The sequence below is a fragment of the Penicillium cosmopolitanum genome (assembly GCF_028827165.1).
Source record: "Penicillium cosmopolitanum strain IBT 29677 chromosome Unknown utg000006l:49.0-5199605.0:1.0-5204138.0, whole genome shotgun sequence".
Taxonomy (NCBI): Eukaryota; Fungi; Ascomycota; class Eurotiomycetes; order Eurotiales; family Aspergillaceae; genus Penicillium; species Penicillium cosmopolitanum.
In genome coordinates, this window is record NW_026622676.1 from 94,383 (window position 1) to 119,884 (window position 25,502).

The window sequence follows — 25,502 nt, forward strand, 5'->3', positions numbered from 1 at the left end:
AAGACCGGGGAAGTGAAATGTGGGGCTTATCGCAGCTTATCCGGACCGAGGCATGTGGGTGTCTGATTAGAAGTGCTGCTGGTCCGAGATCATGCCGGATCTCGTCTACCCTCTACCCTCTACCCTCTACCCTCTGCTCTCAACTGTTTACCCTTCTTTTGTCCTTGAACTAATTCTTCAACCCTTTCATTTCAAGCATTTCCTCGATTTCTCATCTCAAAGTTCGCAGCTTGTTCCCACTGCTCCCCTCCTCACCCGCCATCATGTCGCAAGACTACTCCTTCAAGCACTTCACCGTGCAGTTCCCAGCCGATCATCCCTATGTTGCACACGTCGAGATCAATCGCCCGGACAAAATGAATGCATTTTTTGAAGCGTGGGTCTCTCTTCCCAAGTCAATATCACTCGGCCCCGCGTCACTAACTCCGTCCTGCTAGCATGTGGCTCGAAATGAAACAAGTCTTCGAGAAGCTGTCCGAGGACAGCAATGTCCGCGCAATCGTTCTCAGCGGCGCTGGCAAGGCTTTCACGGCCGGCCTAGATGTCAAAGCTGCATCAAGTGGCCCCCTTTTCTCAGAGAACAAGCTCGACCCCGCACGTGCAGCAACTCTCATGCGCCGCCACATCACCGAGTTCCAAGACTGCATCACAGCTGTCGAGCGCTGTGAGAAACCCGTTGTAGTCGCTATGCACGGCTTTGCGCTTGGTCTCGCCATCGATCTATCCACAGCCGCCGATGTGCGTATCTGCTCTCGGGACGTCAAGTTTGCCGTAAAGGAAGTCGATATTGGTCTAGCGGCAGACATCGGTACCCTCAGCCGACTACCCAAGGTAGTGAGCAACTTTGGCTGGGTGAAGGAGGTTGCCCTCTCAGCGCGGGTATTCGGCGCCGAGGAAGCACTTCGTGTTGGCTTCGTGAACTCGGTCCACGAGGATCGTCAGGCGACTATCGCAGCAGGCCTCAAGCTCGCTGGCCTGATTGCGAGCAAGAGTCCTGTTGCAGTCCAAGGCACCAAGGAGATCTTGAACTGGTCGCGCGACCATTCTGTTCAGGATGGTCTGCGCTACACAAGCGTGTGGAATGGCGCCGCTCTCCAGACAAAGGATGTCACCGCGGCCCTTTTATCCGGATTGCAGAAGCGTACGCCTACATTTGAGAAACTGTAAGCGTGCAGCTGACCCGTCTGATGTTTTTGTGTTTGTTTCCGGGATTCGGGGCTATCTCCACCGAGGATTGACCCGACCCACCCCCTTGTATATAAAGTGCAAACAGCGGAGTATATACACCAAATAGTATTTTGATTTGAATCCTAATCCATATTTTTACCTTACATTCTATCTGATTCACAAGACCCCTTGGCCAGACTGTTTGTCTCGGGTTCATTCCGCCTGGATGGGGTCAAGACAGGAACAAGCCCCGGAACAGAGTGTGTTTCGGCAGTTTCAAGTTTCAGGATGACATTTCTCCTGACAGAAGTCAAAATACTAGGGGTAGTACCTTGACATGACGCCAGTGCCGACCTCCACCCCTCAGGAAGAACTCTGCAGATTACTTGCAGGGTGAGGATGCAGGTTCCATGAATCAAAAGCACTGGGTGATCGTCGAGTCTCCGCGCCGGCGTTGGTTTCGCCGTCTGCAGGCTAGATCATCGTCTCCGTAGGACCGAGCAGGACCGAGCGCATGCGGACGACATCCGTGAAGAGCTTGGCTTGGGCTTTTTCCCACGTATCCCGGTGCTTGGCTTAATTTATGCAGAAAGGGTCAATCAAGTGTTGGGTGGATATACGGGGAGTACCAGTATACTAACTGCTAGTTAGCAGATAACTATATAAGCATAGTGGATGCATGTATGTCACAGATCATTCCTCTCAACTATCTGATTAAATTCATTCGCCTTCACTTTCAAACATCCTTCACTATGAAGTCTGCTCTGTTCCTCTCGGCCATCATTCCCAGTGCGCTGGGAGCGACAATCTACCTTGCTGGTGACTCGACTATGGCAACAGGTGGAACCGGATCTGGCACTGCAGGTATGTCTTCCTCGTGGTGGCACCCATGGATATTTCATTTCCGCTACACATGCTGATACTATTTGAAACGAACAGGATGGGGTCAATATGTCTCCCCCTACACAACAGCCACCGTCTCCAACCAAGCTGTCGCTGGCCGCAGTGCCCGATCTTATACTCGAGAGGGAAGATTCGACACCATCGCAAGCCAAGTCAAATCAGGAGATTGGGTGGTCATCGAATTCGGCCACAACGACGGCGGCTCTCTATCCACAACCGACAACGGCCGCACTGACTGCTCTGGCACCGGCGACGAGACCTGCAGCACCACCTACAACGGCGTCGCCGAAACCGTCCTGACCTTCCCCAAATACCTGGAGAACGCAACAGCCAAGTTCAAAGCCAAGGGTGCCAACGTGCTCATCTCGAGTCAGACCCCCAACAACCCGTGGGAGACGGGAACTTTCACCTACTCTCCCTCGCGATTTGTGGCGTATGCCAAATTGGCGGCCGAGGCAGCAGGTGCATCATATGTGGACCACGGGGCATATGTGGCCGATATCTTTGAGTCTCAGGGCCTTAGCACCGTCGACTCATACTTCCCTCTCGACCACACCCACACAAGTGCCGCGGGGGCACAGGTCGTTGCTGAGGCATTTTTCAAGGCAGTCGTTTGCGGAAACGTTAGTCTCAAGAATCTTTTGAACACCTCGAGTTTCCCCGGCGACTGTCTGTAAAGGGGATACAATGCAAAGAATGTGTGTAGAAATAAGAAGGAGAATGAAATCAATTCAGATGCAAGTTTCATAAAGTATCATCATATATGTCCATAAGCTACAAGACAGAAACAACCAAGGGTATCATTCGCGGGAAACAGGCTGCAACATCGACAAGTCTGTTCAAACTCAGCGCAATTCCTCGAGGATGGATCGAACGATGCCTCGTTTCTCGACGCGTTGATAATATTGGTGAAGATTCGGGAATCGGTTCTCAAAGGGACCCTGGGCCTGACAGATCTCTCGTAAAACCGGCCATAACGAGCAATCATCAATGCCAAACGTTGAGCCTCCGAGATAAGATTGTCCATCGAGGGCACGATCAAACATACTGAGCCCGAAATCAAAGATGGACCCCGTGTTGCTCTGACGGTGCTTACGCCAGCAAGAGAATATTTCTTCTATCCATGGGATGTGACTGCCGCCTCGAAGGATCTCGATACCAGGGCGGACAGATTCAGCGGGCCGCTCGGCGAGACATTTCAAGATATTCAAATCGCCAACAACAGTATTACCATCGAAGCCCGTGAAGCTTGGCTGTTTGGTGGAATTGCAGTCGTTTTCAGTAAGATCCACGACGAGGCTAGCACTCGCCTCATATCGGATCCCGCTCTCCCCAGACCCATACGCACCCTCAGATCGGCTACCGCATCGCCACCCAATACCAAACGTGACGTTGATGGAGTCACAAAGTTGACAACATCAAATCCGCCGCCATAGACTCCGCTCCAACTGAATTCCGTAGCACGATTTTCTTGTCCGAAGGCATGGATCAATCTCTCTGTCTGCGCGGGATCACCATGAATCACGGTGCGCGCGGTTTCTCTCGATTTGCTCACGGCTCCCTGGCCCCAGATGAGGTTGGCTGCCGGGTCAACAAAAGTGCCAATGTGCCTGAATGTAATAGAGATGCGCTCGCCGCCGTATGCTTTCTCCTCGGGTGCTTTGGCGGCATCTGGGCGCTTATCCGGTCGAATGCCATGCAGCCAACGCATGTTCGTTTTCTCGCCGAGAACGAAAAGTGATCGATGCGGGAGGGTGACACGTTGTGTCGCGCGGACCACTTCATGGCCTTCATTTTCCTTGGCCTCGCTCGCAGATGTTTTGGTGCGGAGAACCATCACACGCTGGGCGCCTAGACTCACATTGCAAATGTATGAGCCCCGAGCGATGTCGAGTGTCTTATCCGAGTGCTCAGAGATCGAGTCGTTTCCGTCGCGGTAAAGTTGAATGAGTGCATGATTCAAAGGATGGCCCAGGATTCGCTCGACTGCGATTCTTGCTTGGTCCACTGCGGGTGTGAATTGTTTCAGGGGCGGAGATTCATCTGCGGGGTGTCGATATATTGGCATCGAGCCATCTGGCTGAATGGCCCCTTGTACCGCCACCAACCGAGGCACCTGGCCTGAAAGGTGATACATTTTCTGCCAGGAGACTTCTCCGTGAATACGCTCAAAGAAATCTGCGGGTAGGTCAAGTTCGGGAATGAGACGAGAATCACCTTCTCCAATGCTGTTGCTAGATCTTCCATTTGCTGCTCCGGTATCAGGGGTTGGCTCACGACGTTTCGGGCGGCGCACTCGAGCGCGGACATGCTTCTTGCCCTCGACTCCTCCCGGACGAGGCTGAGAACCCCCTGCTGTCATCCGGTGGGTTCGAGTGAGCGAGGCCAGCTCGGTCAGACTGCGCATGTCATCATCTGGAGTTTCTTCCGGGATGGTATCATCCGTCTGGACCCCTAAGCTACCCATGAAGCCCTCAATGCCCGATGGCGCGGTCGCTCGTTGTTTTGGTTGGGAACCACCTTTCGCGATGGCGTGGGTTTCCTGCCAATCTCAGCTCCTGGATCAGTTCGCGAGCATCTCAGGCCTGTTGCTCCGAGAATATCCGCCATGCGACGCATAGCCTCTTGATGGCGTTGAAAGTCCCGGTAGCCGAGACAGTCTTCGATGAGGGTAACCGAGAAACCGTTGCGGACAGCATCGCAGGCGGTCGCATAGACGGATACATTGGAGAGCGAACCACAGAGATAAATCTCGGTGATAAAGCGGGATCGGAATGAGAAGACGAGACCCTCGGACTCCAAGGCGGAGTAACCGGTCTTGTCCAACACCGTGTCTCGCTCCCGATCGAGGGCAGCTAGAATCGGGGCGGGGAATTGAAAGCCGGAAGTCTGGGGGGAACAAGCAGTGGCAGCTTGGCCCGAAAGAAAAGCTTCGGGATCGACAGGCTCGGGAGTGTCGCGGTCGGAGGAAGCTTCAATGATATCGGACGTAGGTACCGGTTCCCGCCTCGGGGGTTGCTTTTCCAAGACGATGCGGTCGCCAAAGTTCCAGTCGTCTAGACCCTGGGGGGCATCATACTGCGATCGTACCCAGATGACATCGCCGACGCGACGAAAGGCGGCGACCAGCTGGGGGAGGGACTCGAGGATATCGGTGGTGTTGGCGACGTGGAGGGCGCCGGCGGGGCGCACAAAATCATTTTGGAAGTCGAGCAGCAGCAAAGCCTTGCGGGTTTGGATCGTAGGCAGATCGCCGAAGGAGAAGAAGCTCATCGTATAGACATGGTAGGGCAATAGGCCAGACCAGAGAAGGAAGAGTAGAGCGTAGAGGGGAAGCAATTCGGCGGGTAAGAGGGAGGTTGTTTGGCGAGTGAGCGGTTGGGGGCGCAGACACCTGAGGCAGAGATGGTACTAGTACTTAGTATGAGTCGTATAACACGCGAGCCCTCGGCCTCCCAGACTCTTTCAAAGAGGGGAAGCGACAGAGAATGGGGATGGGATGGACATGGCGATTGGGTGTGTTGTGGAGGGATGGAGAGTGTCCGTCGTGCCGGGTCAGCTGCGCGGGTGCCATTGGCAGATTCGATGAGTGTACGCAGTGTACGAAGTACGCAAGTACGAGAGGTCCAGAATATTATACTAGTAGTAGTAGTCAGCAGTATACTAGTAGACAACTGAACTACACTACTACCTCTATTTATTACTTAACCCTAAAACCCTGAAGGGAGCTATAGCTATAGCTATCCTCTGCATGCTCTCCATACTCTGTGGAGTAGATATACCAGTACTCCACCTGGGCAGAGTATGTACTACTTTGTACTGAGTAGGTATAGCACACGTTAGGGCTTTAGGGTTTAGTAAAAGTAAAAATAAAAGTATAGAATTAATAGTATACTAGTATTCTACTGACTACTACTATTTATTATTTATTACTGAACCCTAAAACCCTAAAGTGTGCCACAGCTATATTCTGTAGTCAGGGTATATAGTACCAGTACAGCAGTATATATATTACCCGTGGTACTATTATTGCTTCTTCCTCCCCAGTGTTCATACATATTGTTTACACCAACTTTAGCTATAGCCCCCTTTAGGGTTTTAGGGTTCAGTAATAAATAGTAAATAGTAGTAGTGGTAGTAATAGTTACTATAGTACTGGATATACTTATTATCGCTAGTATCTCTGACCAGATCTGACTCTGAGTCTCCCAAGGTTCAAGTTCCCCCCCATCTGCTGTACTGGCCCACCCGGCGCTCTCGACCAATCACCATCCAATTGATTCACCGGCATCGGCGGGGAGCAACAGCAACTCTCCGGGCATCACGTGCCGATGACTCCTGGTTGCGGAGCTATGCTATGGGTCATGCTGGGTTCTCTGGTTGCCCCAACTTTCTTTTAAATCCGCCCAGATTCCTCTCCCTTCATCCTTCTTCCCCATCTCTTTTCTTCCCACCCTCTCCACTCCACTCAATTCCTTCACAATGGCTTCTCGTGTCCTTCCCCGTGCCTTCCGCATGGCCCGCGTGGCCGCTCCTCGCTCCGTGGTCACCGCCGCCCTCCCCCGCCCGGCTCTGGCTTCGGTTGCCCGCCGTGCTCTCACCCCCATCACCCCCGTCCGTGGTGTCAAGACCATTGACTTCGCCGGTGTCAAGGAGGATGTTTACGAGCGTGGTGACTGGCCCGTCGAGAAGCTCCACGAGTACTTCAAGAACGACACTCTGGCCCTCATCGGTTACGGCTCCCAGGGTCACGGCCAGGGTCTGAACATGCGTGACCAGGGTCTCAACGTTATCGTCGGTGTCCGAAAGGATGGTGCTTCCTGGAAGGAGGCCATCCAGGATGGCTGGGTCCCCGGCAAGAACCTGTTCGATGTCACCACCGCCATTGAGAAGGGTACCATCGTCATGAACCTGCTCTCCGATGCCGCTCAGTCCGAGACCTGGCCCACCATCAAGCCCCTGATCACCAAGGGCAAGACCCTCTACTTCTCCCACGGTTTCTCCCCCGTCTTCAAGGACCTCACCAAGGTCGATGTCCCCAAGGATGTTGATGTCATCCTCGTTGCCCCCAAGGGTTCCGGCCGTACTGTCCGCTCTCTCTTCCGTGAGGGCCGTGGTATCAACTCCTCCATCGCCGTCTTCCAGGATGTCACCGGCCATGCCAAGGAGCGCGCCATCGCCATGGGTGTCGCTGTCGGTTCCGGCTACCTCTACGAGACCACCTTTGAGAAGGAGGTCTACTCCGACCTGTACGGTGAGCGTGGCTGCCTGATGGGCGGTATCCACGGTATGTTCCTCGCCCAGTACGAGGTTCTCCGTGAGCGTGGCCACAGCCCCTCCGAGGCCTTCAACGAGACCGTTGAGGAGGCCACCCAGTCTCTGTACCCCCTCATCGGTGGTCAGGGTATGGACTGGATGTACGCTGCCTGCTCCACCACTGCCCGCCGTGGTGCTCTCGACTGGTCCCCCAAGTTCAAGGACACCCTGAAGCCCCTCTTCAACGAGCTCTACGACTCCGTCCGCGACGGTACCGAGACCCAGCGCTCCCTCGACTACAACTCCCAGAAGGACTACCGCGAGAAGTACGAGAAGGAGCTCCAGGAGATCCGCGACCTCGAGATCTGGCGCGCCGGCAAGGCCGTCCGCTCCCTCCGCCCCGAGAACCAGAAATAAATAATATCGTGATACCATCTTGGGAAGGGCTTTGGAAAAAGTTTATGATGTACTATGAAACTGTTTTTGCGATCGGGTATACTACAATATCAAATGGCCAATGAGCCAAATTTTCTATTATTTCAAACATCTTTCATTGTAGAAAAGAGAAGCTTCTCGATTTGTAAAAATTTAGTTGAGATCGGACCTCCTCCGGAGAAGAGACCGAGAACCCCTCGTCTTCGCCGTTTCAACTACTCATCTTCTCTCTCTCTCTCTGACTCCTACTAATCACCCCTCCATCGATATGACTACACCCGCTGAACGGGCACAATTGCTCACACCCGCCGCCGTCCAGGCCGCATACGGTCTGATTCAGCCATATGTGCACCGCACCCCATTGCTAACATGCAAGACTCTCGACTCCATCGCTTCAACCCCGCAATCCTCCGAATCCCTCGTCGGCACTCCATTTGAGGGTCAAACACCCGCCCGTCCAAAGTTCCGCCTTTTCTTCAAGTGCGAGAACCTACAGCGAATCGGTGCCTTCAAGGCTCGGGGTGCTTTCCATGCGCTTCTACGGTTGATTGAGGAACGCGGGAGGAAGAAGTGAAACGGCGCGGGGTGACTACCCACAGTTCTGGTATGGGGACCCCAACATGAGATGAAATGAAATGACTTCGGAAAGCGCAAGTACTAATCTGATGATATTTGCTACCAGGAAACCATGCACAAGCCCTCGCTCTCGCCGCCTCAACCCTCCACATCCCCGCCCACATCGTGATGCCGAGTATCAGTACTTCGTCCAAGATCGCCGGCACCCGCTCTTACGGCGCAGAAGTCATTTTCAGTGGCTCAACAAGCGTGGAGCGAGAAGCCGTCGTTGCAGAGGTACAAGCCAAGACAGGTGCCATTCTGATCCCACCGTACGACGACTTCAATATCATCTGCGGACAGGGCACAACGGCGTTGGAGCTAGAAGCACAATACACGGAACAAGTCCGATCAGGGACTCTCGATGCTGTGATCACGCCTGTTGGTGGCGGCGGTCTCAATTCGGGCGTGGCCACCTTCTTCTCCGACAAGTCGACTCGCGTCTTTGGCGCGGAGCCTGCCTTTGAAGGGGCGGATGACTGTCGGCGTGGACTGCAGGCTGGAGAGCGTGTGCCCAAGGTTTCGACCCTGACGATTGCCGATGGGCTGCGGACGCCGGTTGGATTGCTCAATTGGGAGGTCATCTCCAATAAGCGTAAGGTGGAGGGTGTGTTCGCTGTCACGGAAGAGCAAATCAAGGCAACCATGCGCCTGGTGCTGGAGCGCATGAAGGTCGTGGTGGAACCGAGTGCCGTCGTTGGACTGGCGGTTTGTCTTTTCGATGAAGATTTCCGGAAGCGTGTCGAACAAGAGGGCGGCGAGACGGGCTGGGACGTGGCAGTCGTGTTCAGCGGAGGTAATACAACTGTAGAAGCTATTGCCAAGTTGTTCGGCTAAGTAGTCTTTACCGCACTTGCATATAGAGAAATGACATACAATTGTAATCATCTATCAGGCTGGGGTATCGTAATTCCGACATCTTGTACATAAAAGGCAAAGCTTCCACCATTGTGCCAGTCTACCCCATCTGCCACACGGCGCGGCCATTCCTCACGGTCCCAGGCGTTGACCCAGACAGAGAACTTGCCTTGGTTGACGACATCCTGTCGCATTGATGCATCTCTCTCGGCATCATCGACGGTCACAGCTGGAGGAAATGGACGGACTGCATCACGGTGGACAATGAGACGTAAAATTGGGAAGTTTCCCCATGGTGTAGGGAGAGCGGGTTTGAGCGACGGAGTCCGTGATGACACTCGATCATATGGACCAGCAGGGCCCGAGTTGTTGTTAGGAGGGGGACGACCAGTCATGACGGTCGTCGTGTATACAACCCCACACCCAAATCGGCTCTGCAATCGCTTCAATTCCTTGACCAGTTCCGTATACAGATCGGAGAGGTAGAAGCTTTGGTTCAGCCCGCGTTCCTCGTCAACTTGGATGCGAGGCCGGCCGATATCTTCCGTGCGGGCGATCTCGTCCCGTAATTTATCCTGCCAGAAAAATGCCGTTGCGCTGTCTATACAAAGCATCTGCAGTGGACGGGAAGCAGACTTGTGTCGTGAGAGATCGTATAGGTACGAGTCGAGGGAACGGAGGGTGGCAAGGACCGCAGATGATGACTGTGGACGAAAGACATGAACATGCTGTAAAGAGGAGACTAGCATAGATTCCAGATCTTCATCAAAGGAACCCCCGGCATCCTCGTTTAGAGCGTCTGGGTCAAGGGTCTGTCGTGCTTGATGTATAATGCCACGAGCTACAACACGAAGCCGATCAGCATCGAAACGATCATCGGCATCTATCCAGATCACAGCAGCCTCTTTCCCTCCGATAGGGAGATTTTCGTATGAGTGAGGGAGGATCATGGATGCAGTCAGATAGTATAGGAGCTGGGATTTGCCTGCCGCAGAGGCACTGCTTGATATCTCGACAACTGGACAGGGCTTTTTGCTGCGGTATAGGGAGTCCGAGAAGAAAGCGTTGGAAGGCTGGCCAGTCTCAGGATCAAATGGAAGCACATCATTCTCCGGATCAGCACTCTGGAATATCATCTCTTCATTATCAAGACGATTCTCTTCTCGTTGGGCGGGTGATTGCAGATGGCGCTGGGTGAGTTCACCTGGTCTCACGGTCTTGAGCATGAAAACCTCGAGCAGAGCATCTAGTATAGGTACACCGAGTGGCCCAGATTCGGGGCTTTCATTGGGTGAGCATATATTTGCCAGATCATGCAGTAGCTATTGTATATATTAGTCACATGAGGCGCCATAAACATCAGCATTGATCAACACACCTGATCCAATCCCTCAAGATGTACCTCGGCCAGTGAGGACGCGCCTAAGCTGGCAGCCATGACAGGCAGTGGATGTCATGAACATGGCCCTGGGCAGGTGAATGCAATGGATGCAGTCTGGCCCTTGTAGGTTGTTTATTCAAGCAATGCAATGCAATGCAATGCACTTTGCGGAAGCGGCGAGTTGCAAGTTGCAAGTTGCACATTGCCAGTGCGGGCCGGAGCTTTTGCGGCGGCACTTCTCAACTTCGCAACTCTCCACCTTCACAACTCACAACTCGACCACCTTGAATACCTCTCCTCCCCCACCCTCTCTGATCCGACTATAACGATATGGCACCCCTCGTCCCCTGCTTCAATGCGGAAACCCTGCCCGACCATGTCAACACGATTCGGCGCAATTTCCAAGACAAGCGCCGCAAAGGCCCCGATGTGAATCTAAAGGAATGCCAACTTCTCGAAATGCTTCAGTACTCCTGCAATCCGCCACAAGAGGAGATTCCCAAGCCTGGGGTCATAGTGTGCAAACCAGTCGTCCGGTTATTTCGACGGTGAGTTCGTTGCGTAGAACCATGACATCCTACCCGAACCAGTGAACTGATGCATTGTGACAGCTGCGCCGGCGGACTGACAGTCGAGACTACATCCTGGGAACCTCTCAGGCAGGCAGACGAGGCGAGGAAACAGACGGGGACTACAACACCATAAAGCAAGATTGGCATATCGAATTATAATTGCATTGGGTGGAGTTCAGAGGATCATTATTGGTTTAAATGGATTTATGTACGATAGAACATCTCAAATTCAATCACTGTCATGCAGATTGCCATGGGGTATCTCCTCAAGAACGACTCCGAAACGTGCAACCAAAGCGCCGGCCCATAAAAAGGAGGAATGAAAAACCAACAAAAAGAAAGGTAACGCCGATAATACTCTTACAGGTCGCCTGACCACCCCTCATCAGCCCGCCGTACCCCCCTATAAGCTCAGAACCGGCAGCCGGTTTAGACGTCTTCGTATCTTCAGTGCTTCTCCCAGAGGTAGCTCGCCGCCATTGGTCCCTCTCGCAGTTCACGATCGGACCCAGCTCCAGATTCCATGAGACCTTGGACCGCGCCTTCGCGTCGGCCTCAGCCGGTATACCCGAATCGATATCCATGGCCGAACCAATCGTCGAGTGGCCATGCGAATCTTTAGGCAATTTCTTCGCCAACCCTTTAACCGTCCTCTCAAACATTGTCTCCATACTCTCGTGTCGGCGGCCCCAGAGCTTCTTATCCCGACTGCTTGAGCTTGTCGGATTGTCGCGGAAGGCGGCACTCGCTAATTTTCGCAGAGCCTCCTCGCCATGTCGTCCATCTTCAGCTGCTCGCTCGCGAATCTTCCTCGGATCGCTATCTCTCTCTGTGAAGACCGCTGTCGCGGAGTATGTGTGCTTGCTAGGGAAGTCGGGGAAATGACTCGGGACATAAGATCGATTCGATTCACTCTCTTCTCCTCTCAGGGCGTTTAAAAAGGGTAATCTCCGGGAGACTTCGTCTTCGGGTGGTGGTGATGGAAGGAGTGTCGGGATGGTAGAGGTCGACAAAGGTGCTTGTATGTAGTCCCTCAATTCATCGTGGGAAAGGCGACCGCGCTTGAGAGCCAGTTCAAAGTCATGCGGAATGGGTTGGATACGGCGAGATGATAGCATCGATTGGCGAACGAATGATGAAAGACGTAAGAGATCTAGAAACCAGGCGGGAATCGAGGTTAGCTCGTCAAATCCTTCTTAACCCGAGCATAGCTGGAATTCATCACATACGCTCTTCAGCTGCGCTCCGTAAGCTTGACATCGCCGTTGGTTCTGCAAGGTCGAATCCGACATCTTTGAGGAGTTGCCCAATCGAGCGACTCATGAGGTGATCCATGTTGCGGTCATCCTGCACGGCGGGCTCGGTTCCCAACGGGAGGGACACGGGTTCTTGTAGGCGGTGGTGATGGTGATAATGTTGCTTTGGTCGCTTCACATCAGCCGATTCCTGGGAGGAAGAGCTGCGCTTCATTGGAAGGCCGGACGACGCCATGGCCGGATGATGTTGAAACCGACGAGTTGATGCGACGGAGCTTGTTGATGGGGGAGGGTCAATCACGTGACTGATATCACTGACACCTGAGGCAATAATCAGCTGATCCTCAGACAGTGCAGAATGGTAGAGTAGGTATTAGTAGAGATGGAGAAGAAGAGAAAAGAAAAGAGAAGAGAGGAGAGGAAACAGTTTAATAGAGCTTGGATTAATTATCACTTGACTCTACATCCAGTACAAAAGTGTACATACTTGTAAGTGTAATACTGTAGTACTACGATGAGGTCGACCAATCCGGAGACTCGCTTATGTAGTCCGCCCGAAAGCTTCAACTTCCAACTTCAACTTGCCGCGCCTTCGCTCCCTCTTCTCTCCCCCTCCGCTTTCCACCCCCCCCAACCACCCCGAGGCAGGCTTCCTTCTGTCCACTTTCCGATCAAGTGTTATATCGCCTGTCGATTGATACTGTTCATCCGCTACAATGCCTGCCGCTATCCCCCCCCATCACCGGCGTACGTGCCCCTTCTCATTGCAGCCGAGTTGCCCCGATCGGGCAGGTCGGACGACCTCGAATGCCTCGGAATGAGTTACTAACGTCACCTTTAATCTTATAGATGCTCCGCCGCAACCTGGTCCTCGACCTGAGCACCGCCTTCGGTGAGTGAACCTATACCCCCAAGTCGAAACTCGAGTGGCATGATCCATGAAGCGGGATGAACCCGGGTTCTACTATTTGCGACCGCACCGAAGCACAATATGAAGGACGACAGAGACAAATACAAATACAAAGAGAACCGCATCACTAACCAGACGCTCTCGTTGACCAGGCTTCGGTACTACCTTCGGCTACCTCTGGTGGTACGGTAAGTGATAATGACCTCACCCAACTTATCGCATGTCCACCACGAGCTCTACTAACACTCTCCTCCCTTTCCTCACAGGCTTCCACCTTCCCCGTGTCCGTGAGCGTGATACCTACTACGCTCGCCTGGAGCAGGAGCGCGCCGAGGCCCGCGAATAAATCGCTCGCCGCTAGTCGCCTGACCTCGCCTCGCCTCGCCTCGATCATCTTCAATTCGCCTGTCGGCACATGTTCTCTATGTCAAGCAACTTCCGTTCTCCCAAAATAACAATAAAACATGTTCATTGATCAAATGCCGCTCTCGCTCTCGCTAGACCTCCGCCTGTCTTGGGGCAGGCTGCACTGATAGTCAGGTTGGGTCGTGTCGTGTCATGTCGGGGCGTGGATGACTAGGCAATCGATTGTACATATACGCCTGCGAAGACTGTGTTTTAAGTACCGGTTATACAAGACCTTTTATAACTCTAACCCTGCCCTATTTCCATCTAATCTACAACATCTATATCCGTAGTCATTTCCCCAAAAAAGGAAATGGGAACGGATGGGAATGAAATGCGAAACTCCACAGTATCAATAACGATGCGGTTGGCGTTATCCCACATCCCTCCCGCAGCCATTGATTCGTGATGATCTATCGAATTCAAACGCTAAATACGCCGGTATATGTACTCAAAACTCCCACCCACCCGGAATGGATTTTGAATGCGGTCCGATGCGATGCGATGCGACCCTATCCTTTCCCGTGTCGAGCCGTGCCGAGCCCGTAGAGCATAATCATAATCTCGTTGCCCTCGTGCCCTCATTCCTCAGTCGTGTTGTTGCTGTTCAAGAGAAGCCAGATGCGATCCAATCATTCACTGCTGAAGAGCAGAGTCCATACATCAGTTCTATTTTAGCACACGTTCGAACGAGACACCACGGACGGACCCGCCGGCCATGGAAGATCGGACGTTGCGCTTGAAGCTATCGCGGTTTGACCGGAGGTCTTCGGCGGCTTCCTTGTTAAGAGGGTCGGAGGCATTTGGTTCCAGGAAAAGGAACTATCGAAAAACGAGGTCAGCCTTGCTCGGTCATGGAAGCCCACCAGTGAGAGAGTGGAAAAGAGAGGAGTGATAAGCGAAGAAGCAATAGACTAACCTGCATTCCAACAATGACCGCATTCAAATTCAATACTGGCTTCCAGTCCTCGCGCAGGATATTCAGGCAAACATTGCCCTCAAGGTCGATATTCGGGTGGTAGATCTTCTGCGTGCACTTGACCTTGGGCGGGTCGTGGGGGAAATTCTGGTTGACGGTGAAGTTGAAATGGAACACACCACCCTTGTACATGCCCTCGTCGGGCTCGATGCTCAAGGTGAAGTTTAGGATGTCGTCGGGGTTCGGAAAGGACATTTTCATGGTATTGCCGAGGGTGAGTTCTTGAAGGTCTGGTGCGAGAAGAATAGCCATGGTTAGGAGCAAATTTCAAGTAGCTTTTTCTAGAATACCGAGAGTAGGGAACTGAGGCCCGACCAAGGGTAGGTTGGGATCGGAGCACTCACCTCGTTGCACTCGCAGTTGTGCGGCGGTGACCTTCTTCTTTTTCTTGCCAGCAGCACCTTCCGCATTTTCAGCCTGTTGCTGCTGTTGCTTCTATACATGGCGTCAGTTTCAAGGATCCATCATGAGATCGGCAGTCTAGGAGCTTTACCATCGACCAGATCTTCAACATCTTGGCTCGAAATCACCACCCCACTTGGTGGCACGACTTGTATGCGAGAGAGAGGAGCGAGCGCGAGGGCTTAGAGGTGTTCTGGGGGAATATTCGGAGATCGTAGACTCGGCAGCGTAGGTGGCCGGTTGTCTTGAGTGGTTTGGAAGTTTTAAAGTGGAGGAGGGTTGCAGGGAGGCGAGGCTGAGGAAGAGACAAAGTCAAGTCTTGCGGGGGTTTCGATGGGGCGCGGCTGCGGTTATCGCCTGCCGCGATTGGACATGACGTACATACAGGACAGTACAACTACAGGACTACTACAGTACTTACATGGAACTACTCTTTGGTTTTCTTTGTTCTCTCTTCTTTCCAATTATAGTCAAATTTACAATGAGGAAATAATTGGGTAGACTCCAGATTTCAGATCTGACGAAATTCATTGCGCCCCGAATGCATCCCTTTGCATCGCTATCCGGACAAAGACGACATTCAGGTGAAGGTTCAACTCTGTGCCGCAAAAAGGAAAAAGAAAACACTAATGACATGACAAAATAGGTAAACGGACAGGTTTGGGCATCTTTGGTTAGAATACAGATTGCAATAAACAGGTGTAGAAAAGAAAATGAGGGAGAAGGGAAAGGAAGGAAACTGGATATGCCAAAAACAATTCATGAAAAAAAAAGAACAACGGATGGGCTTGATTCGACCATATCTAACGACGGGCGAAGCAGCACTTAATACCCGTGCGACCCAGGAACCAACAGCATCCGATGAAACGGAAGAGGGCCATCACGGCGTTGGACCACAGGAGAGCCTGGAAGAAACGTGTAGAACGCTCAGTGGCGGTATTCTAGAGAATTGTTAGTGAAAATTCATTCAAATTAGGAGAAAAGCGACAAGGGGAGAGGGAACATACCGAGAAGCCAAACTTATCGACGGACTCGCTGGTAATGCAGACGGCCAACAAGGCGTTACTGAAGATCCAGAAGGTGACGAGACGAGTACGGAAACTCTTGTAAGAATCTTCGAGAGATTTCTCGTCGTGCTCAACGGGGGCAACGAAGGGAGTCAGGGCACGTTTGACAGTAGCCTCGAACTGGCTATCAATATCCGCCTGCGGTTTATCGATTTCCTCAATGACAGCTTCTTTGCTGCCTTCGTCCTTGGTGACTGTGGCGGATGGCAGGGCGTCGGCCTTGTCAGATCCCTTGGTTCCCCAAGAAACATCGTGCCAGTTGCTGAACGCATAAACATTGAGAATGTTGATATACGAGGACTGGAGCACAATGTATTGCGGGAAGGAAGTAAACATGTGCCAGGGGTCTGCATAGAGGAACGAGGCGACGAAGTAAAGACCAAAGGTGGCAGCCAAGGCAATGATAATGATACCAGCACCGGAAGAACCAAAGAACGATTTGAGGAATGCACCAAGACCTTCATTAGTGGTGAAGTCCATGGGGGCACCACCACTGAAGGCGCGAACCACCAGGTAGAGGGAGTCGACGACAATGTATAGTTGGACGATACCGAAGAAGACGAAGGAGGCCATGTAGGAGAACTTGGAACCCTTCGGCCTGTTTCCGAGAGCAAGGATGAACTGAAGCAGCAAGAATCCCAGGTAAACGTACTTGATGATGGTGTTGATGATGGGGGTTGCGGCTTTGCCGAATGGGAAAGCAGTGTCCTTGTTGTTGGTACTCGGCGTACCCACAAGATCCATGATAACAGAGGTAGTCAACCAGTAGGAGGCAAGAGAGAACCACGAGAGGAATGTCTGGAACATGTTGTACAGCAGCTGGATGTGCAGGAAGAACATGCGGACGATGTTGTGACCACTCTTGTACATACGACCGAAGTGCATCAGTGAGTAAATACCGGCGGCAAAGGAACCGTTCAACCAACGACGGCGCTGCGAAATAAACTCAGCAGCACCCTCGGGCACGTCAGTTTCACCCTTGGAGGCTTTCACGTATGTCAGATGCCATTTCGAGCCGGCCTTGGCGACCAACTCGAAACACAAAATTCTGTCCTCGGCCAAGAACATGTTCTTCTTGAAGATATTCATACCCTCGATACCCTTCTTACCCAGCTGCTTCGATAGGGTGTGATCACCATGGAAATACTGTTCCAAAGGACGTCCCATAATAGCGCGGAAGCGATAGGCGGAGAAGGCACCGGGCAACACAGAGACATAACCAAAAGAACTCTCCAGTGGTTTATCCAAGATGTTACTGATCTTGTATTCGAAATTCTGGCCTGCGACCAGCGGGTTGATCAGATTGCGCCAACCCTTACCCAGCATGGCGTGGATTTCACCACAAGCACCACCGAGATCCTTATCGTTATAGAAAGCTTCCCAGAGAGCAAGGAGTGACTTGGTGCCGGGCTTGGTTCCGGCATCGAGCAGAATACAGACTTCTGGGTTCAAGATACGACCAAAGGCATTGAACAACCAACGGTGAGAGTTGATCTTCTTGCTGTTCTTCTGCTTTAAGCAGAACATCATCTGCACAGGGGGCAGGGTGCTGGGACCATCATCGGTTGGTCGAATAAGTTGCTGAGTTGGTGTCACGGAAAGCTGGGTGGTATATTCGAACTGTTTGTTTCTAGGTTAGTACCCAGCCATGTCTTTCAGGTTGTCCTTATTTCCAACATACAATGTGGGCCACGGTTTCCTTGCCATCAACATCACGCTTCATGACTCCATCTTGGTAGATACCAATGGTGGCCAGAAGATCCAGAGTGTCCTTGTCACAGGGGTCAATACCGTCGAAGACTAGAGCGACGACGATCTTTTGCCAAGCGGGTCCACCTTTGTTCCAAAACTCTGATTTTTTCAAGTTCACAATGTCGCGAATGTTTTGCATCACACCGTGCAGTGTACGCGCAGTCAAGACCTTGTCTTCGTTGTAGTAGGTAATGGCGATGAGCAATTCGGTGTGACGGTTATACATCGCGGGACGCAGATTATAACCATTGTGGAGAGTGAACTCGTTGGGGTCGCAGGTGGCCGCGGTATCTGGAGGCTGTCAGCGAATTTGTTCTTGGGTGAAAAGTGAAAAATGGATGTGTTTCTCCGCTGCTTACATCTCATATGGGTGAATTCCTCGCTGCCGCCCTCCAGATCGTTGCGGTACTTGGCCTGGATGGCATTTTGAATGGCACTCGGGACGGGGTAGTCAACACTCAGCACGGAACCCTGAACCAGCTTGACCTTACGGGTGGCATAACGACGCAGGCCACCACCACCTTCTCCGCCGGGGGCTTGTCGCTGACGCCAGGCCTCGGTGGATGAGGTCTCGCTGCGGGCATAGGGTGAGGCGGCGCGGTTAGGAACACCAAAGGCGGCGGCTGGGCTGTCGGAGTGGCCCGAGTAAACCGAGCCGGCGGAGTAAGGGTCGTTGTAGGCGGGAGTGGTCTCGGTAGCATAAGTTTCGGTCAAGCTGTATCCCGAGGCGGGGCGGACGGGGGAAACGCCGCGTGAGTGAGGGTCGTCAAAGGGAGTCGCAAAGGGGCCCTGTTGATGAGACAGGAGACCCCGCGCCGCATCGTCGTCTTGTCCATACTGTCAAGTCGGATTAGCACTCGAGATAATTACCAGAAAAGGCACCTGGGCAAGGTATATTCTCCTACCTGGGAGTTGGGGACGTCCGGCGCACGATGATTCTCATCGTAGCTGGGCGAATGCGCGCCAGAGCCTTGGTAGGCCATGATGCGCGGTGGGATGGGGGAAAGTGAAAGGGATCAAAGGTTGAAAGAGGCCAGAGAGAGGGGGGAGGAAGTAGGGGTATGAGAGAAACAAGAAGGAATAAGCCACCAGGGCCACTAAAGGTGGAGGGTGGTGGTGGTTCAAAGGGATGGAGGGAGAAGGCACAGGGGGGGGGAAGAAGAAAGAAAGAGGCGACAGTCCGAGGCGACCTTAGAAAAAGAGGAGAAAGACGAAGGAGGAAAAAAAAAGGAGGACAAAGTGAGACTAGAGCGAGATCGTATTGCTTAGGCTGAGCAAAAATAGGACATCTCTAGCCCCATCATGGCTTAGTGGGAAGATTCTCCTTTTTTTTTGTTCTAGTGGAAATCATAATAAAAAATGTATTTAATCAAAATAATACTCATTAATTATTCCTCATAACAGGACTTGACAGTCGACCTGGAAGTACAGAGTATGAGTACCCCTATGCAACCATGTACATTCCCCCCCTGTGAAGAAGTTGGTGGCATGGGGAAGATCATTCATTGGACGTTGGCCTCTGGAGATCGGACCCTGAAGAATCTGGTAGAGTAGGCAGGGCAGAGAGTATACTATAGTATACTATACTGTACTATATAGTATACTACTACTCTGTATACTACTCTGTATAGTAGTTCTCTTTAGACAGAATTCTTTGTACTCCGTCCTCGTAGATATCCCCGTTGACTATGGAGTAATTTGGCTAAATTTGGCTCGTGATCGACTCGACTATTTTTTTTCAGCTTCTCCAGATCCTCCACTCTGCTTACTCGACGGGGCAAGTGGGCCACCTGGAAGTACCCTTCCAACCCTTCTGGTACCCTGACCGAAAGACTCCAGGAACACGCTACCACCCGAACCCAATCAGCGGTCTCCACTGCTGTGAAACGAGTTAGGTCTGAGCTTTGGTACGGGAACCCAGGACTCCCTCTCCCTGTTCGTTGTGTTGTGTTGTGTTGTGTTATGATCTGATCATTCCCACATTCCACCCACTGGTATGCAGCACACTGCACGCTGCTGCACTGTAGTCCAATGCCGACACCATGCACCGACCCTGACAGTAATGAGAAAACCCCGGCCACCCCGACTTATCTCAGCCTTGCAGCCTCTCTCTCTCTCTCTCTCTCTCTCTCTCTCTCTCTCTCTCTCTCTTCTCAGCTCTGAGGGGCAAGTGTATATGCGAGTACTCGTATGGAGTGCTCCATACTGGTACACAGGGGACCCTGACTTGGCCTGCGAGTCCAGCGGTGTGCAATGAGGTGAGCAGTGAACTGTCAAGTGGCAACTGTAAACTGTAAACTGTCAACTTCAGCCCTACTCGTATAAGTAGTCCTTCATTTTGATTCCATGGCTGCCCTTGGTTGGGCTTTCATGAGCGTGGGGCTCAGGGTGGCTGGTGGCTGCGCCCCAATGTCTCAGGGTTGGGTTTGGCTGTCTCACTAGTTACCGCTAGGGGAGGAGGGAGGAGGAGGAGAGAGGAGGTGAAGTGATGAACTGGCGGTGGAGTGGAGTGGCGTGCGCCCGTTGGTGAGATCTGAGTAGTAGCTGATTATCTGACAGATATGTACTCCGTATGCTCTCTGTGCTTCCCCTGCTCTCATCATATTTCCCTAACACAGCGGGTGAGTGTGGGTGTGTGTAACAAGTGAGTGTCGTGTCAGTATCACTTCTGCTGACCTCAGCTGTAATTTCCCGGCCCGACAATAATCCGAGTCCAGACCGGGCGACCCCCACGTGACTGGCCCACACAGCCACGTACTTTCAGGGACAGGCACATCCAGGCACACAAAAGGAGTACAGGAGTACACAAAGGGGATCAAAGGAGATGCTGGAGATGATGCAGATGATGCAGATGCGATGTAGAGGCAGGATTAGGCAAGGAGATCAAAGAGAAGAATAAAACTTGAAAATAACAGAATTACTTTGCTTTCCTCTACTAAACTACCCTAATATACTGTACCACTCTGCTCTACTGTACTAAGTATATCTACTTCCACTACCACCACCACCACCACCACGCTCGGACCTCCCCCCCCCCCGTGCTCCTCCTCATTTCATTTCATTTCATCTTCCTTTCCCTCCCGATCCGCTTCAACCATCCCATCCGATCTCGACTCGACTCTCACAGGGCTCATCTCCCGGTCTAACCATGATTGCTCAACCGTGATCGGTTCCCACACTCGTTACACTATCCTTGTTTATCTTCGACTTCGACTTCATTTCATCACCATCATCACCCTCCTCCACTTCTTCTTTCACGACAGCGTTGACGCTCACGACTTGACGCCGATCGAGCCTCCCACATTCTTTTCCCTCTTTCATCTCGCACTTTCGCACTTTCGCGCCGTTGACCGGTCGCCCTCATTGATATCCCCCTCTCGCCTGTCTCTGTCTCTTCTTTCGCCTTCATCATGTCTCTCGGTAAGATCAACATCAACATCAATCTACATCACGGCATCTCCTTGTCCATCGCCATCTCCATATCCATCCCATCCTCCGTCGCTAACCATCCTGCATCATTCAGACTTCTCCCCTGCCAACTCGGGCTTCCTACGCGCCAGAGGCTGCAAAGACTGCGGCGAGGCCCCCACTTGTCCAACATGCCCCAGCGGCCAGATCTGTACCATGACCACACAATCCTGCGACACCTGCTCCGTCACCAAGTGTATCCCGGATGGGAGTACCTCCTCCTCTCCCAAGGACTCAGGCGGCGGCCCCAATGTCGGTGCAATCGCCGGTGGTGTCGTAGGTGGTGTTGCGGCAATTGCTATTCTTCTCTTCCTGATTTGGTGGTTTGTGGTCCGCAAGCGCCGCAATCAGGACGGCGAAGAAAAGAACAGTGAATTCGCCGCCGCTCGCGCAGAGCGCAAGTCGACCAACTCCATCGCTTCCACCGTCCTCACTCGTGCCTCGAACGTCATCCAGATCGCCTACATCCCCGGTGTCACCAACCGTTCTCCGCCCGAGACCCCTGCCTCGTTGGTTCCCCCGGTTCCTCCGCTCCTGGTGCCGCTCCCGATCAGCACTTCTTTATGCCTGGTGACCTGCGTGACTCCTCCTGGACCACCACCACCGGTCACCAGAGCATGGCCCCAACCTTCCGGAGCAGTGTTGCAACCACGATCTACCGCAATGACGCTATTGTCAGCGCCGTCCCAGCGCAGCAGATCTCGCGCACACGTGCCAACATCGTCAGTGTTCACAACGCATCCCCCGATGAAGACGGCGCTCCTACACAACCCGTTCCCGTCATGATCACACCCAGAGATGCCCCCGCCGTTCCCGCCATCACCCAGTCCCAACTCGCCAAGGCAGAGGCCTTGAAGGGCAACAGCTCGATTGTCGCCCGCCAGGTTGTCGCCAAGCCCGTCATGGTCCGCGGCGCCTCGGTCAAGAAGAAGGATGGTCAAAGCTCGGCAGGTGCCAGCTCCAAGGACGAGGTATTGAAGCCCGGCACAGCTGCTTCAGGCCACAGCAGTCAACAATTCGACCATCAAACCTCCACATTCGACGGAGAATCTTCCGATGAAGAAGACGACACTCGCCCCTCATCCCCATCCCACTCCACAGCAGCCAAGACCACCTCCACGGGTGAAGAACAATCATCCAAGGGCGCCGGCCCGTTCCATGATCAAGCCGAAAGTGCCAGCCCGCGTCAGACAACACCACCACCACGCGTGCAAAGTCCATTCTCAGACGCGAATGAGGTTAAATGATCGACTACCCCATACGTGGGGCCAATCGATGGGGCGCACCGGATTACACATTGCTTGATTTCTTGTTCTATTTTTTTCTCATCTGTCACATCTTTCTACTTCGTTGTATCTATGATTCCTCTTTGGTATATCTATTCGGCGTCAGTTCGTTATTCGCGGGTGCTTTGTATAGCGAGATGGCACTCGCGGAGGCGGAGCAGTCACATCAAACTTGAACTCTCCTTGATGAATCAATCAACATACTTTACCTTCACAACAACCCATTATTCAAACTACCTAGAATATCGTAACCCAGATCTTGATTAAAGCTTACTGTTAGTAGTATTTAGATTTAAATTTGAACCTTAGAAATCTATGTAACAAGGAGGCTTGGAAGTTGGTCGTACATAGTAGTACTAGGTACCTAGTAGAAGGTAACTATATACCTACCTAGGTAGGTATATCCGTTCTAATGAAACTTATTTGCAGCGATTTACCGCTAATAATACAACTAGTAGTCTTTAACCCCATCTGATCGACAAGATATATATAGTACTACTATGTACTAACCTAGCAAGTATGCAAAATATATGATCTATCAATTCCAACATGAAACAAACCATCTTCAATATGGAACATCTTGGCGAACCCTACTGATCCCCACCCGCAACGGCCACCAAAAGCAAAACAACCAATCCCAAACCAAAGCAATCATAAAAAGAGGGTATCTACACTACCAGTCACAATCTCCCCATAACATCACGTCTCATCAAGCCTCCTCCAACCCCATTCCAAGCCCAATCTTACGAATTAGCGCACGCTTGAGGAACGCCTCACGGGCCAAACCACGCGTATGTCTCGACCAAGAGTCCACACCAATCACCCCGCGAACAAGAGCCGCCTGTAGAGCATACAATGCATGCTGCAGCCCCTGCTCCTCCGCGACGAGATCGTATAGTTGTTTGCCCACAACGGTCGGAGCGACCAGAACCTCGTCGATGGGCGGGAGACACGATTGCGGATCCGCCACAGACGAGGTAGATGGCACAACTGCCGAGGCGGACGCAGACGCAGACGCGGAGCGAACCTGTGCATCTGCAATTGTAGCATCTGCACGGTGAATGGATTGTTGCAGGATGGCGGTATTTGATTGGAGGGAAGCATGAAGCGAATTGAGGTTCGAGACTTCGCCCTGGAGCGTGGCCATTGCTGCGTGGAGTGAGTGTGATTGGGAGACGAGAGATTGCGCCGCTGTATCGGACTGTGTGGCGTGCGCGTGTAGGGTCTCCGTGAGAGTCCTGGAGACGGCGTGGAGGAGGGCATCTTTCTCTGGGTTTGGCGGGATTGGGGGTGCAGGTCCTGCGGGTGCAAAGGATGGGAGTTCGAGTTCGAATGGTGAGGTGAGGAGATCGGGGGTTTGTTGCTTTGGCTTAGGAGCTGCTGTGGAGGGTGGTGGGTGTTGGTAGCCTTGTGGGTATGGTGAATGCTGGGGGTATGGGGGTCCAGTAGGTGGTGGTGGATGTTGTTGAGGTGGATGAGGTTCGTATCCTGAGTACTGAACTTGCGGTACTTGAGCATGGGTTGGTGGGGGATGATGAGCAAACTGTTGCTGCGGTGGGAATTGTCCTCCTGGGCTGACCGGGCCACTGCCATTTCCGTTGTATGTTGCGATACCATGTGGTGATTGAGCAGGAGGTTGGGCCATGGTTTGTGAAATGGAAGGTTGTCCAGCAAAATGGTGTGCCCTGCTGCCCGGACTAGCCATATGGCCTTGTCCGGCCTGAGAAACTCGACCCGGTTCATGTGGTTTTGGTGGAAGTGGTGGAAGAGGTGGAGGAGACTGATATCGTTCTGACAGCTGTGCCGGCCGCTGTTGAGCTTCATTGCCTGCTCCAGGCTTCGGTGGTAGCTGCGGCGGGGTATTGACCACCGGGGCCGGGGTCGGCTGGTGGTTTGCCGTTGGAGATGGTCCTATTCCAGGAGGCAACGGTGGTAATGGTGGCGGGGCTTGGGTCTCTTGCGATTGAGGCTGAGGGGCCATCTGCTGTCGATATCGGACGGGAGGCTCCTTCGCAAAGACTTCACGGAGGATTAAGAGAAGATCGGCAGTCGTTGATCTCTGTGAACGATTGCATAATGGGTCAGTGTCAAGCTCGCAGGTTGCAGGGTAAGTAGCAACCACTTACATCCCATGCCTCGGCCCAATGCGCCAGGTAGTGGTGATACACCCGTCCCTCCAGCGTAACATGTTGCCCAACGCGAACTGTCATCTCCTGCGTCGGCGTGACATACACCATCGGTGGCTCTCGTGGGTAGGTATTCGGAATCCAAAGTGTGACGGGGAATCGATATGTTGAGCCGCGAAAGACGACAGGCAGCGTGCCCACCAGATGGAGGAGCAGGGCCGAGAACCCATTCTCATAAGCTGGGGGAGAAGAGTGTCAGAGGTACTAGTTCTCGGATGATTCCATGAAAAGAACAGACTCACTATAAACATCGGTTCGAGGCGAGAGCGAGGGGTATTGAGCTAGCGCATTGGCGATATCGTGATAGGTGCGGTTGGGATCTTGGTAGGTCTGCTTGGGGTCGTAGTGATCCTGGGAAGGTGAGCGGGGGTTCTGGGCATAAGTGATGATCAAATTGGATGTATCCGGGAGACCAACCTTGGTCAAGACTGAATAGAGCCAGCTGAGGGTCCGCTGGGGGACCGCCATGGTGGGAGGCTGGAAGCTGGAGAGGTGCAACGGCTCCGTCGTCGAGTTGTGTCCTCCGCATCTTCCCCGCAGCGTCTTGGCGCGGCATTCTACGAGGTATCTGATCTAGGTGATTCCAAGGTTACCATAACTTGAA

The 25,502-nt window shown here is 52.7% G+C and overlaps 12 protein-coding genes across 12 annotated transcripts; 7 read left to right on the forward strand and 5 right to left on the reverse strand.

Annotated features, from left to right (window-relative positions):
- Nucleotides 1-263: 263 nt before the first annotated feature.
- Nucleotides 264-1,167, forward strand: N7509_004542 (enoyl-CoA hydratase/isomerase family protein; the record flags this gene model as incomplete). The annotated part of the gene is made up of 2 exons (XM_056629179.1): nt 264-376; nt 438-1,167. 2 exons carry the CDS (start codon nt 264-266, stop codon nt 1,165-1,167), a joined length of 843 nt encoding a protein of 280 aa, XP_056488481.1.
- Nucleotides 1,168-1,919: 752 nt separating this feature from the next.
- On the forward strand, nt 1,920-2,747 carry N7509_004543 (rhamnogalacturonan acetylesterase RgaE; the record flags this gene model as incomplete). The annotated part of the gene is made up of 2 exons (XM_056629180.1): nt 1,920-2,031; nt 2,107-2,747. The coding sequence occupies 2 exons, from the start codon at nt 1,920-1,922 to the stop codon at nt 2,745-2,747; spliced, it is 753 nt and encodes a 250-aa protein (XP_056488482.1).
- Nucleotides 2,748-2,915: 168 nt separating this feature from the next.
- Nucleotides 2,916-5,343, reverse strand: N7509_004544 (isochorismatase family protein family; the record flags this gene model as incomplete). Its single annotated transcript, XM_056629181.1, has 3 exons — nt 2,916-3,323; nt 3,419-4,612; nt 4,663-5,343. 3 exons carry the CDS (start codon nt 5,341-5,343, stop codon nt 2,916-2,918), a joined length of 2,283 nt encoding a protein of 760 aa, XP_056488483.1.
- Nucleotides 5,344-6,552: 1,209 nt separating this feature from the next.
- N7509_004545 (Ketol-acid reductoisomerase) lies at nt 6,553-7,743 on the forward strand (the record flags this gene model as incomplete). Its single annotated transcript, XM_056629182.1, has 1 exon — nt 6,553-7,743. The coding sequence occupies one exon, from the start codon at nt 6,553-6,555 to the stop codon at nt 7,741-7,743; it is 1,191 nt and encodes a 396-aa protein (XP_056488484.1).
- Nucleotides 7,744-8,029: 286 nt separating this feature from the next.
- On the forward strand, nt 8,030-9,213 carry N7509_004546 (threonine/serine dehydratase; the record flags this gene model as incomplete). The annotated part of the gene is made up of 2 exons (XM_056629183.1): nt 8,030-8,282; nt 8,444-9,213. 2 exons carry the CDS (start codon nt 8,030-8,032, stop codon nt 9,211-9,213), a joined length of 1,023 nt encoding a protein of 340 aa, XP_056488485.1.
- Nucleotides 9,214-9,260: 47 nt separating this feature from the next.
- Nucleotides 9,261-10,672, reverse strand: N7509_004547 (putative Rad51 family DNA repair protein; the record flags this gene model as incomplete). Its single annotated transcript, XM_056629184.1, has 2 exons — nt 9,261-10,556; nt 10,613-10,672. 2 exons carry the CDS (start codon nt 10,670-10,672, stop codon nt 9,261-9,263), a joined length of 1,356 nt encoding a protein of 451 aa, XP_056488486.1.
- Nucleotides 10,673-10,945: 273 nt separating this feature from the next.
- Nucleotides 10,946-11,320, forward strand: N7509_004548 (uncharacterized protein; the record flags this gene model as incomplete). Its single annotated transcript, XM_056629185.1, has 2 exons — nt 10,946-11,163; nt 11,227-11,320. The coding sequence occupies 2 exons, from the start codon at nt 10,946-10,948 to the stop codon at nt 11,318-11,320; spliced, it is 312 nt and encodes a 103-aa protein (XP_056488487.1).
- Nucleotides 11,321-11,453: 133 nt separating this feature from the next.
- N7509_004549 (TBP-associated factor 8 family protein) lies at nt 11,454-12,678 on the reverse strand (the record flags this gene model as incomplete). The annotated part of the gene is made up of 2 exons (XM_056629186.1): nt 11,454-12,340; nt 12,417-12,678. 2 exons carry the CDS (start codon nt 12,676-12,678, stop codon nt 11,454-11,456), a joined length of 1,149 nt encoding a protein of 382 aa, XP_056488488.1.
- Nucleotides 12,679-13,292: 614 nt separating this feature from the next.
- Nucleotides 13,293-13,699, forward strand: N7509_004550 (cytochrome c oxidase subunit VIIa; the record flags this gene model as incomplete). Its single annotated transcript, XM_056629187.1, has 3 exons — nt 13,293-13,335; nt 13,506-13,541; nt 13,620-13,699. The coding sequence occupies 3 exons, from the start codon at nt 13,293-13,295 to the stop codon at nt 13,697-13,699; spliced, it is 159 nt and encodes a 52-aa protein (XP_056488489.1).
- A 728-nt stretch (nt 13,700-14,427) lies between these two features.
- On the reverse strand, nt 14,428-18,941 carry N7509_004551 (Chitin synthase; the record flags this gene model as incomplete). Its single annotated transcript, XM_056629188.1, has 9 exons — nt 14,428-14,580; nt 14,678-14,967; nt 15,082-15,172; nt 15,231-15,256; nt 15,948-16,080; nt 16,147-17,826; nt 17,888-18,249; nt 18,318-18,795; nt 18,864-18,941. 9 exons carry the CDS (start codon nt 18,939-18,941, stop codon nt 14,428-14,430), a joined length of 3,291 nt encoding a protein of 1,096 aa, XP_056488490.1.
- A 2,427-nt stretch (nt 18,942-21,368) lies between these two features.
- Nucleotides 21,369-22,673, forward strand: N7509_004552 (uncharacterized protein; the record flags this gene model as incomplete). The annotated part of the gene is made up of 3 exons (XM_056629189.1): nt 21,369-21,378; nt 21,482-21,948; nt 21,981-22,673. The coding sequence occupies 3 exons, from the start codon at nt 21,369-21,371 to the stop codon at nt 22,671-22,673; spliced, it is 1,170 nt and encodes a 389-aa protein (XP_056488491.1).
- A 748-nt stretch (nt 22,674-23,421) lies between these two features.
- On the reverse strand, nt 23,422-25,366 carry N7509_004553 (uncharacterized protein; the record flags this gene model as incomplete). The annotated part of the gene is made up of 3 exons (XM_056629190.1): nt 23,422-24,771; nt 24,839-25,077; nt 25,141-25,366. 3 exons carry the CDS (start codon nt 25,364-25,366, stop codon nt 23,422-23,424), a joined length of 1,815 nt encoding a protein of 604 aa, XP_056488492.1.
- Nucleotides 25,367-25,502: the final 136 nt, after the last annotated feature.